This window comes from Nothoprocta perdicaria, unplaced genomic scaffold, assembly GCF_003342845.1.
Source record: "Nothoprocta perdicaria isolate Ctin4 unplaced genomic scaffold, notPer1 scaffold_218, whole genome shotgun sequence".
NCBI lineage: Eukaryota > Metazoa > Chordata > Aves > Tinamiformes > Tinamidae > Nothoprocta > Nothoprocta perdicaria.
The window spans coordinates 1,161,125-1,172,262 of NW_020455399.1; the positions used below are offsets into that span (position 1 = coordinate 1,161,125).

General features: G+C 52.7%; 2 protein-coding genes across 2 annotated transcripts; both read right to left on the reverse strand.

Annotated features, from left to right (window-relative positions):
* Nucleotides 1-390: 390 nt before the first annotated feature.
* Nucleotides 391-4,829, reverse strand: KLHL26 (kelch like family member 26). The gene is made up of 2 exons (XM_026038845.1): nucleotides 4,774-4,829; nucleotides 391-2,043 (listed from the first exon to the last, which is right to left on the reverse strand). The coding sequence occupies exon 2, from the start codon at nucleotides 2,037-2,039 to the stop codon at nucleotides 462-464; it is 1,578 nt and encodes a 525-aa protein (XP_025894630.1). The 5' UTR covers nucleotides 2,040-2,043; nucleotides 4,774-4,829; the 3' UTR covers nucleotides 391-461.
* Nucleotides 4,830-5,091: 262 nt separating this feature from the next.
* LOC112946854 (kelch-like protein 13) lies at nucleotides 5,092-6,364 on the reverse strand. The gene is given in 2 exon segments (XM_026038801.1): nucleotides 5,092-5,429; nucleotides 6,319-6,364. Coding segments are annotated over 2 exon segments (384 nt in total).
* Between the last annotated feature and the right edge of the window lie 4,774 nt (nucleotides 6,365-11,138).

Genomic DNA, 11,138 nt, shown 5'->3' on the forward strand with positions numbered 1-11,138 from the left:
AGATCTAATCGAACTCCTTTAAACATACCACAGTACTGAGTTACTCCTGAGCTGTCAATGTTTGCAAGACATAATGTTGTTAAAATGATGGAAAGTTGGCAAACTTCACTCCCCCACCAAAAAATAAAATAAAATAAAATAAAATAAAATAAAATAAAATAAAATAAAATAAAATAAAATAAAATAAAATAAAATAAAATAAAATAAAATAAAATAAAATAAAATAAAATAAAATAAAATAAAATAAAATGCTTTTTCCAGCTGTAACATCTGTTAAGTCTAACTAGCTGACAAGTGCTTCTGATGGAGCACGCTTGCCAGAACACTATGAAGGAGGAGGAGGAGGAGGGCTGTTGTGGAGGAGGGAGCGCCAGGGATCTTTCTCCCTCCCGCCCCCACAAGATGCACCCCACCATTTGCACAGAGGAGGGGAGCCCGCGTCCCTGCACGGRCACCCGCGACTACCTCTGCGTTGTCACCTGCGGCAGGATGACGGGAGCGCAGGCTATGCCAGCAAAAGACTCGGGGAAATGCAGGTCCCTTTCCCATTCGTCAGTCTCCGTGTTATAGACCTGCACAATGCTCGTGACATTGTTCAGGTGCCAGTTGTAGCCTCCTACAATATAAATCTTTTTCTCCAGCAAGCAACAGCCGGCTTCCGACTGCCCTGCGCGCATGGGGCTCACGGTTGTCCACTGGTCCGTTTCAGGCACGTAGTACTCCACGGCCAGGACGTCAAAACACCGGTCCACRTGGTCCATGCGGCCTCCTAGAGCGTAAATCCTGCCGTTGGCGCTGACCATGGCGTGCAGGACCCTGGGCTCGTTCATCGGGGTCTTAAACTCCCACTGATCCGCTGCAGGGTCATAGCAGTGCAGGGCTTTCTTGTCCTCCACGGATATCCCGTAGCCTCCTGATATGTAGAGCTTGTCTCCCACCGTGGCTCCGGCGTGTCCCCACGTCCTGCGCTTCAGGGAGCACACGTAAGTCCACTCGTTGCTCTTGGGGCAGTACTTCTCCACGGAGGCCAAGCTGCCGGAGCGGTTCCTGCCGCCGGTGGCGTAGACCATCCCGCGCAGGACGTTCAGCTGGAACTGAATCCTGCTCTCCTGCATGGCCTGGATGCGCAGCCACTGGTTCAAGTGCGGGTCGTAGCGGTAGCAGATGTCGACGGCGCCCTCGCCGCTCCGGTACTGCAGGTGCTGCCCTCCCACGATGTAGACGAAGTTGTCGAGCACGGCCACGCACGAGTGGCTGCTGCCCACCTCCATCTCCGTGAGCTCCTTGAACTGGCGCCCACYGGCGTCGGGCAGGTAATACACCTTGCAGCTCACGGTGCGGTCATTGTCYGTGTAGGGGGTGCCCCCAAAGGTGACGAGGGACAGCACGTCCGAGCGGATGGCCGTGCGAGGCGACTGCATCTCGTGCTGGCGGAAGGGCAGGATCTGGTAGTTGAAGGCCTCCAGCAGGTACTGCCGGCACAAGACGTCTTCCACCATGATGTCCAAGGTCTGCACGCTGTCCACCAGCTCYGAGGACTTCATGAGCGGGAAGCGGATGTGGCAGAGCACCTGGCTGGCGCTGGCGCGGCGGCCCGGCTCGTACTGCAGCCAGCGCACGGCAGCGCGGAACAGATCGATTTCGCTGCAGCTTTTGAGCTTATTGCTCTGCAGGAAGAAAACGAGGCGCTCGAGGGGCAGGTGGAGGAAATCCTCCTCCTCGGAGATCTGCAGGAAGTGCCTGAAGGTGAACGCATCCACCGACTCCTTCAAGGAGGCGAGGCTGAAGGTGGTGGCCATCTGCCCGATGTTGAGGCACGTCTCCACGCTCATGGCAGACTTGAGGAACTCCTCACAGAGCTCCACGACAGGCACCATCTGCAGGAAGACGGCGGCTCCCAGCACATCCTGAATGCAGTCAAGATCGAGAGTCACCTCAGCGCTGTAGGCAAAGTCTATAATGTGCTTCAGGCCTTTTGCAGAGACACCTTTCAGTTCGATCACATCTTGGCTGGCTTCTCTCATGCCTCCTGTGAACATCGCCCTGAAGGTCAAGAACACAAACAAACATTTCCCTCTCTCTTAAACCTGTGTAAATGATGCATCAGTTCAAGGTGTTTTTGTTGCTTTTCAGCACATTGATTCTTTGGGGGAGAATGAGGGAGTTGAGAGGGGGAAAAAAAAATGAAAAGGTGAAAGCCTTAAAAGCYAACAGAAATAAAGAGTTACTTATATAAAGCTTGCACAAAATTGCATTGAGGGAGAACATCCAGAAAAGTTAAGCTTTTCAATCCTGCAGTTGCTGACAGCATAAATAAGAGCGGTCCATAGGACAACGCTCCAAGAAATAGGCAGGACTATATGAGCTGGAAGCACAGGAATCTGGGCCAGCGAATTCACAAACTTACCAGCAAATGGATCAGCAAAGGGATCTGCAACAGATCTGTTACCCATAACCCTAAATACCTGATTTTTAAGCATGCAGGAGTTGGGAGCACAGGGAAAGAACACACTTTGGGGAGACACGTGTGTTGGGAAGGTCAGCGATCCCGAGGGTCTCCGCRAGCCCGTTGCGCTGCACCCTAGTGATTACACGGCTTAAACGCTGCAGGTGCAGGCAGGGCTTTTGAGGAGCTCTGGTAAGCAGAACAAAACCTCCTCCAAGGCTCCCTCCCCACACCTGAAGAAAACATGGGCTGCAACCACTTCAGAAAGCATCTGTTATGTTGCAGTACAACAGCAGGGGGCTTGCAGGCAATTAAAACAATCCTAATAAGAAAAAGATTCTCCTCCTGCGGCACAGCTGCAAGCACATCGGTTGACCAGGCCAGGCAGAGCTTAGGTCCTAGATGGCCTCCTTGGGAGGCTCCGAAATTCCACAGGAAGCACATACCAAGCCAAGGGCTGTGCACAGCCATCCCATAAAGCGCTCTCCTGGAGCCCCACTGCGCTTCCCAGATACAGGGCCTGTGAGTGTGATGGGGATAAAACCGCATTTTTTTTTTTCTTAATATGCTTACATTAAATTTCAGCAGTTTTGTTACATAGAGGTAGCTCGGGGCCAAAGGTTTGTGCTGTTTATGCTACTCAACAAGTAGCACAGAGCAGTTCTGGGGAAAACAAAGTCGAAACAGGTTGCTGGAAGAGCTGTGACAAGCGCTTTGGCCAGGCAATGCCGCTGCACAAAGGCCACAGCAGAACTAGCAAGGCTGCAATACGATAAAACCTTTTAAACTGAGCACATTTGGGGCCATTTTTCCAACATGGATACTCTTCAAGCACGAAAAAGGGAAAATTTGGCTCACTGGGATGTACGACCCCATTAGAGTGGCTCTAGGAAGCTGCAGGGACTCCAAGGTGCACGATACTCAGAGGAAATGCTGAACCCCTTCTGCATCGACACAGGAAGAAAGGAATAGCTTGGGAATGCTGTCAGGAGACAGGAGTTCCAAGTTTCCTGTCCAAACCATGCTCAAAGAACTGCTGCAGTCCAGCAGAAACTGAAGCTAAATGACCTAAATAGGGAAATATCTGCATATGGAATCAGCTTTCCACAGCCGAGTGACCAGCAATGCTGGTTGCAGGAATTATTCGTCCACAGAGCAGATGAGAGCAGCCTGCTAAAACCCCCCTGCGTATCCCATGGCACAGAACAGCGTGCGGCCCTGAGCCCTGGCCCCTGGGGACACGGGGACATATGTGAATTCATGCATTAGCTGCGGAGCTGAACGTGCAGTGGCAACAAGAAGCACTATTGTTGCTAGGATGAGGGCAAATCATCACGCAGAATGCAATCCCTTTAAAAAGTGTTATGGTTCTAAAATGCTGATTATATAAATGCCTCTATTCCACTCTTTTCCCTCCCTCCTTGTGCATAAAAACAGACTATTTTCAATAGCTGGATTATTCTGCCATTGTTCCCCAGGACAACCTTCCTTAACACAACAGAAGTTAGAGCAAGAAACCTACTCAGCAATTATATTTCGACAGTGAAAACACACTAGCAGTGGCATTGCACACAGCGTTTCTGAATACAAATAGTGCTATTAGCATTTGGTGGAAGATCAAATAATCCATCATTAATTGCATGCCTGTTAGGAAGAGCGACAAGCCTCCCAAGCTCTTGTTACCAGGAGTGAGAACAGAGAAAGCCCCTTGAAGAGCCTTGAAAATACAAGTGTGCGGTAGATACCACCAGCAGATGAAGAAATGGTAGAAAGAAACATGGAGAGATGCCCATGCTGAAGTCCCCTGGTCCTGGTTACGTGCTCAGCAAGTTAATGTGCTCAGGTGATGGAGAAGACCCCTGTAGATGAGGCCTTCTGGTGAGGCCTTCTGCACCCCTACTTTTCAGGGCTTGACATCTAGGTCATTAACCAGCTCGTGCTCCCCCCTATATCCCTCCCTTGCCCTCAGCACGTCCATCAGTGGAAATTGCTCTGGGTATTGCCAGGAAAGATCCTTCTATGGCTCAAGAAAGAGGTAACTGCAAGTCAAAGAGAAGCTGCAATGAGGGTTTGAAAGACAGAATGGATTAAGGGTTGTACTCAGCTGAATTCTGGCTCTGCGCTTGGCTCGTTCTGCATTAATTTGGCTAAGGAAACTCATCTCTGTGTCCTGCTGACACAACACGGGCAATTCCTCCCCATCTCCCAGGCGTCCGGAGAATACACCCACAAGGCAGGACAATAAGCATTACACACAGACCAGTGGTATTTAAAAACAGCATTGCTGTGATTTCCAGTGGGCACCATCCTTCAGGGCGATGACTCACTTTGGAGCCCTCGCTGCCACCTCGCCATTGAAGCAGCTCGGAGGCAGCAGCCCGTTTCCTTCAGCAGGCAGAGCAGCTACTAAGGCTGCCTGGGAAGGGTCGAGCCTGGAGCATGGGGCTTTGCCCAGCTGCTGCAGCAGAACCAGCTCATCTGCGTGCGGGAGGACGGGCTCCAGGCCCGCGGCTTTGGGTGGCCGCAGGGCCTCCAAAGGCTTTTTCCCCTAGAAGAGGAAGGAGAGAATGTAGGGAAGGGAATGAAGGGGAAAAACACATCAACAGCAAGGGAAAAATGCCTGCTTCTGCTTCCCTATCAGATTCTCACCTGAAATAGTCACTGCAGGCGGCCAAGACAACTTTATGAACCTGAAACACTTCATTATTTATAGTGAGGATGACATCAAGCAGCTGAGCCTGGGCTCGGAGCGAGGCCAGTCCCTGCAGCAGAGTGGTGCTGTGGCCAGGAGCAGAGAACGTGCATTTCAGGGTGCTGTTCTTGTCAGCCATGCTAAAAACAGAACAAGAGAGACAGGCCGGGTTTAAATTAAAACAATATGTGGTTTACCTACAGAGTGGGCTGGGGAAGATGCTTTGCCATGGAGCGGTTTGAAAGCAAATTCCCAGCTCAAYAGCCACACGGGACCTCGCAGCATCGGTACCTTGATTTCATCCCCTTCTCCCAGCACAGAAGACACTTCCAAAATTTTAAATCACATTTTCTTATTACTGAAACCTGCCAACACCRCAGAACACAAGGGCTTCAGTAACCATCCAACCGTTAGCAAACGGGGCCAAGACTTCCCCAAATGCTGCCGTCCCCACCAGTCTACCCGAGTCCACTCTGACCTTGACTTCAAGCATGAGACTGAATTGCAGTTGCTTTTTCTTCTCGCTACCAACCCCGTCTGCAGCTGCTGGATATTTGGCACGCCCCAAGCACAGCCCTGCTGACCCTATTTGATCCTTTCCTTAGGCCTGACCCTCCTGAGGAGGGCGAAAGCAAAATATTGCACAGCCCTGGCCGCTCTAAACAACGTCAGCTGCTCGCCCGGCCCTGTAAACAGTCTCCTCCCAGTGTAAATATTTCCTTGGCTTTCCCAAAGGCTCTCCCTCGGCGCCGCTGCCTTGCRAGACTCCCTCGGCCTCGACCGCCCTCCCGGTGCCAGGAACAGCCGAAACGCTCCCGCACAAGCGGAYGGGGCTGCTGGAGGCTCTATCTGTGCCCCTCTGAAAGAGCAGTTTTGCTCCCGGCACCCCGAGCRAGGCACGATGGGGCGAGCAAAGATGGGGCCGCTCACATGGGCATCGTAGGGATCCATTTACACCTCGAACAGAGCTCTGAACTTTTCAACATACCACTTTGCGGGAGGAAAACAACATGCACGGGAACCAGTGCTCGGAGGAGGATTTCCAGAAACAACCCGCAATTTGGCCTCGGAAATATTCTGTAGAAGAGCAAGAGCTTGACACAAAAATCCCATACAGCTCGCTGGAAAGCTGCTCGTATAAAGCACCCGCTGCAGGTGCGCGCGGAGCGTCGCTGCTCGCCCAGCTGCATGAGCATGGCCAGGAGCACGGCCCGGGGCAGCCCCATCGCTCAGGGGGACGATGCTTGTAAAGGCTGAAGGAAAAGGGCTCGGGGCCAAGGAGAGCCCATCGGGAAGCAGATCAGGTTGGAAAGAGTCAGGGGATGGGATAACAAAACCAGGGACACAAGCAGCTCTCCAGCAATAAGCAGCAGCGCTCAGGGCTCATTGCTGGCCCGACTTACCGCGTGGCAGCTTCCTTCCTTCCAAGGAGGCAAGCATGGGGAAACCTGGGATGCTCACCAGCCCGTGGAGACGGCAGCCTGGCTCCGCGACTGCGGACACGGATACGGGAGCCGCGCTCCCCTGCGGAGCCGCTCAGGACGAGGCCGCACAAATAGTCATCGCGTTGCCAAACTCCCTACAGCCACTCCTGATAATGCAGGGGGAAACGTAAAGCGGATGGAGGACAGGAGCAGGGTGCGTGAGGGACTTCTGCTCTGGGAGAGACCTGTTTGCACGAGCAGCAGGTTTGGGTCGGGCATCGTGAGTCCCAGCAGAACCAAAGGAACTCGCTCCCGTGTTACAGGTATGGAATCAAACGCAGCAGGGCCGCTCACGCCAAGCGGCATCAATTCTTCTCCAAGCAGTGAAGGCCAAATTGAGGCACGGGTTCAGCTGAGCTCAGGAGAGGGCCCAAGGAGACCTGCATCCCGAATGCTGCGACCTCGGCATCATCCCCACCAGCCCCTGACGCCTCCACCACGCAGAGCCCAAGTGCTTCCAGCTAAGGAATCATTTCCACCAAATCTTCGCTGATGATTAAAAACATCAAAGCGGGAATTAAAAGCTTACCGAGCATGAGTTCCTATTTCAGCTTGTTTGCAACTTGCGCACGCGCTGGGGGGACTTAGAACCCGTCTGGATTCYAAGTGCAGCCGTCGGAGGGAGCGGGAGGGACACTTGGCAGCACAAGCGCCTGACCTCCTGCTACTCCTCCTCTGTACCATAGTCTTCCTCGCAAGGACGGATAGTCCTGGCGCTGCCAAGGCTCTCAGCATCCCAGTTGAGCATCCCCAGCAACAGCCACCCCCGTTTTCTCTCTCTCTGGGCAGGCGGCGCTCGACAGTTTCTCATCCAGGAGACGCTCCAGGGGCTTGGCAGGATTCCGAAGCAAGGCAGCTTTCCAAGGGGCGGCCTCGACGGCAAACACGGGCCCTAAAGGTAGAAGCCTGTGGCGGAGGCACCGAACAGGATGGAGGAAAAGGAGCCTGCGTGTAAAGCATGGGATGCCCCTGTTTTTCCCTGGATGCATGCACTTTTCCTTGGATAAACAAAGGCCTTTGGATCACAAAAGGGCCCTGTTTGAGCACTCAAGTGTGCAGGAAGAAAACRAATTACAGCAAGGGCAGCAGAATTAGCAGAAAGCTGTGGAGTAACTTTATTTAGAACCTACGGGATGAATATTAAGGGCCTTCTCCAAGAATCTTTCCAAGGTGGTATTGTAGGTATTTTAATAATGCAAATCATTTAATGCCTTTGGTTTCACGCCCAAGTAAAAAACACATTCCGATTCTGATTTTTAAACTACAATTAAGACACTTAAAATCAAAACAAAAGTCAAACTCCCTCAGATAAGTCACTGGTCGCCATGGTTACTGTAATATTGCAGCTCCTCGAGCTATCACATGCTCCAGCGATGGAGATGAGTCCTCAGCACCTCACGCTAACAAGTATTACGCTGGGGCAGGATGGCCAGGGCAGCACCGCGGAGGTGGCCGCTTCGCAGACCCCTCTGGATGATGCTCCCGACCCCACGCGTCACAGACGGGGGTTCCTCAACACAACAGGGAGCCCCGAAGTTTGGGGGCGAGGAGGCTTCACTGGTGCCAGGCAAGGAGCCTTCAAATACCTGCCCCGTGACCCTCCTTAGGTGCCCTGCAGCATCCCACAAAAACCAGCGCTTGCCGTCGCTTCCCCGGCCAAACCAGCAGCAATGGGAGCCCTCAGCCATCAGCCACCGATCAAATATTAACATGTCAAATAGAGGAGGCAGCCTTCAGAGAAGCACAATCATCCTTAAGGAAAATGAAAAATAGGAGGGAAAAAAAAAAAAAAAAATCATCAATGTCTTTGCTGCCTGTTCTACCTTCTTTTAATTTCTGCTAAATTTTCTCCTCTGCCTCCACTCGGTTTCCTCTCCTGACACCTTCTCCTTCATCAGAAGCAATAAATACGAGTAAAAAGTCCAAGACTAATAATTCTATTTAGAAGCGAGTAGCAATCTGGAGTGCTGAAATAGAGACATTAGAAATGGCTTCGAGTTTTAGAGGGAGTAATATCTTCTGGAGAAAAAAATAATAATAAAGGTTTCTATAAAATGTCTGAAGCTGAATGGTGAAGAGTCAGACACAGTTTAAAAGTCTAGCCTTCCACCTTTTATACTTCAACCTCAAAATTCAAGAATATTTAACGCGAGGGCTTTGTGGTGCCCCTCTCATGGCCTGGGGATCGAGGCCTTGGAAGATCGTCTCCCACCCCATCCAACTGCAGCCGTGCATTTAATGAAAGCAATATTTAAAGCCACATTCACAGGAATCAAGGGAAAATATTATTGGAATATCCTTGCAATTCTCTTGGAATATTTTTCCTTTCCTTCATTTCTTTTTTGAACCTGGTCCCACTGATCCCCTTCTTCCTTGCCTACCTGCGTCCTACTCATCCCAAGCTGCAATGAAGGGAATCCCCATAACCCAAAGGTAAGGCAGCAAATGAAAGCAAGATGTTTTCCTTAAGTGTTCAACTGTTTTCTTTAGGCGTTATTCTTTTGTCCCCCGAGGGGTCCCAGATGCATTTCCAAATCTCTGTTTTTCTTTCTTGCCTTTCTTTTTTTTTTCCCGAGCTGGCCTCACACAGGGCCCAGTAGACGCACACAAATATCTGCAGCTCCCAGACTTCAGCCGGGAGGTTGTTCTCGAGCCAAAGGAGGTGGGATCCTGGTCTCTGCTAAAAGCACTAATAAAACTGGCCGCCTGTCAGAGGCCGGCTGGCCTGGCCGAGCGCAGCAGCGGAGCACGGGACAGAAAAGCGCCGCGGGTGACACAGCGGAGCACGTCGAGGTCCCTGCCACCGCCGGGCGCTCCCACGTGCAGCCCCGCTCGGAACACGCCGTCCCTGGACACGGCGCGAGAACGGGATCCCGATGACCGGCTCCATCACGGAGCTGCCTGCATCCTCACAGGAAGGAATAAGCGGGAATTGCTGCTTAGCCGCCGAACGGAGAGCACCAAAGCGGCCAGGGCGGCTCATGGGGAAGGGTCGCGCTCATGGGCGCTCRGCGATAGCTTGAGGAACCATTAACCATGAAGGTCCCGTCCGCTGTCCCGCAGAGCTGCCAGGACAGGGACACGATGAGGATGCTCCTGGTCCCCTCTGCCCCCGAGCAACCTGCAGCTGAGCATGAGGAGCGGGCAATAAACACGAGCAGCGGCCTCGAGGCGACCGGCACCTGCCCGGCCACGGAGACAGGAAGAGGCTAAGAAGSAGCCCAACTTTATAGCCCCAAACGTGATCTCGCAGAGCCAAGAACAGCCTGAGCAAGTCTAGAAATCATTTTGAGCCATTGATTCTGRCAGCCACATGCGGCGGCAAATAAATCAGCCGCCTCGCGCTCCCGGCACGGGCCGGCTACACGAGCAGCACCAGAAGGATGGCTGGTTTTACACTTGTAAGATTTGCCTGCGCATCTCTGGCATGCGCCTCTTGACACGTCGAGCGCTGCCGCTGACAGCGCTGCCTTAAACAATTCCATATTCCCGCACCATATGCACAAATTAGCGCTCCTACCCTTACGGTCAGAGCGAGCCTCTGGGAGAGGGAGAGCCACAGCAGAGGTAGGTGGAAAGAACAAGAAACACAAGAGCATCTCGCCGGGCGCCCGCCGCCGGGAGCCTCCGCGGCGCCGCTCGCAAAAGCCGAGAGGCACCTAGCGGTGCCGGCAAGCACAGCAGAGCCACCCACGGCGACACGGCCGCCGGGGACCGGTCCCACGCGAGGAAGCACCGGGCAGCCCGGGAGCCGTTCCTCGCGGGGCAGGTTTCCCTCCATCYAATACAGCAGTTTGGAGCCTTCCCGTGGCCGCTCGGCCGTGCCAGCCCCTTCACTTCAGGCCTTAGGAAAAGCCCAGAGGAGCCTGAAAATGAGGGAGTCTCCCGCCGGGGACTGTTGTCGCTCCTAGAGCGGTGGGGTTCTGCAGCAGCCCCAAGCAGCTGCCCGGCGCTCGGTCTCATGGCACCCCATCCAGCTCCGTTCCACAGTCACATCCGCTGCCGTCCCCAAATCCGCGGCACTTACCTTCGGTGGACACGCACCCGTGCCGGACACAATCCCAATTCCAGGCTCTGTGCATCCCACCCCRCCTGCCTTACCCGAGCAGAACTCCCCAAGACCCCCAGAGCGAGGACAGAGCTTTTCCTCAAGAACGATGGAAATTCAGCATTTATCCCTCAAAGAAACGAGAGCGGAAAAGATTCCTTAGCCATCGTCCCATGATGCAAGCCTGCTCCTTACCAAGCTGTTAATGCTAAGCAACACTTGGAGGGCAAGAGAGGAACTTTTAAGGACTCACTGAAGTTTACTTTTTGTCTAAATAAAACCTCCCGCTCAGAAGCCTTCCAACGTTGGCTACGAAAGCAGCGGTTATTTTTACCGTGATTCAATTAGAGCATAAACATTTACACCACGTCTACCACATCTAGCATCTAAAATCTGTTTAAGAATTGCCATGGGGCAGAATACAGAGCAAAAAAAAAAACATATAAAACCAAACTYTGTACGGTTTCA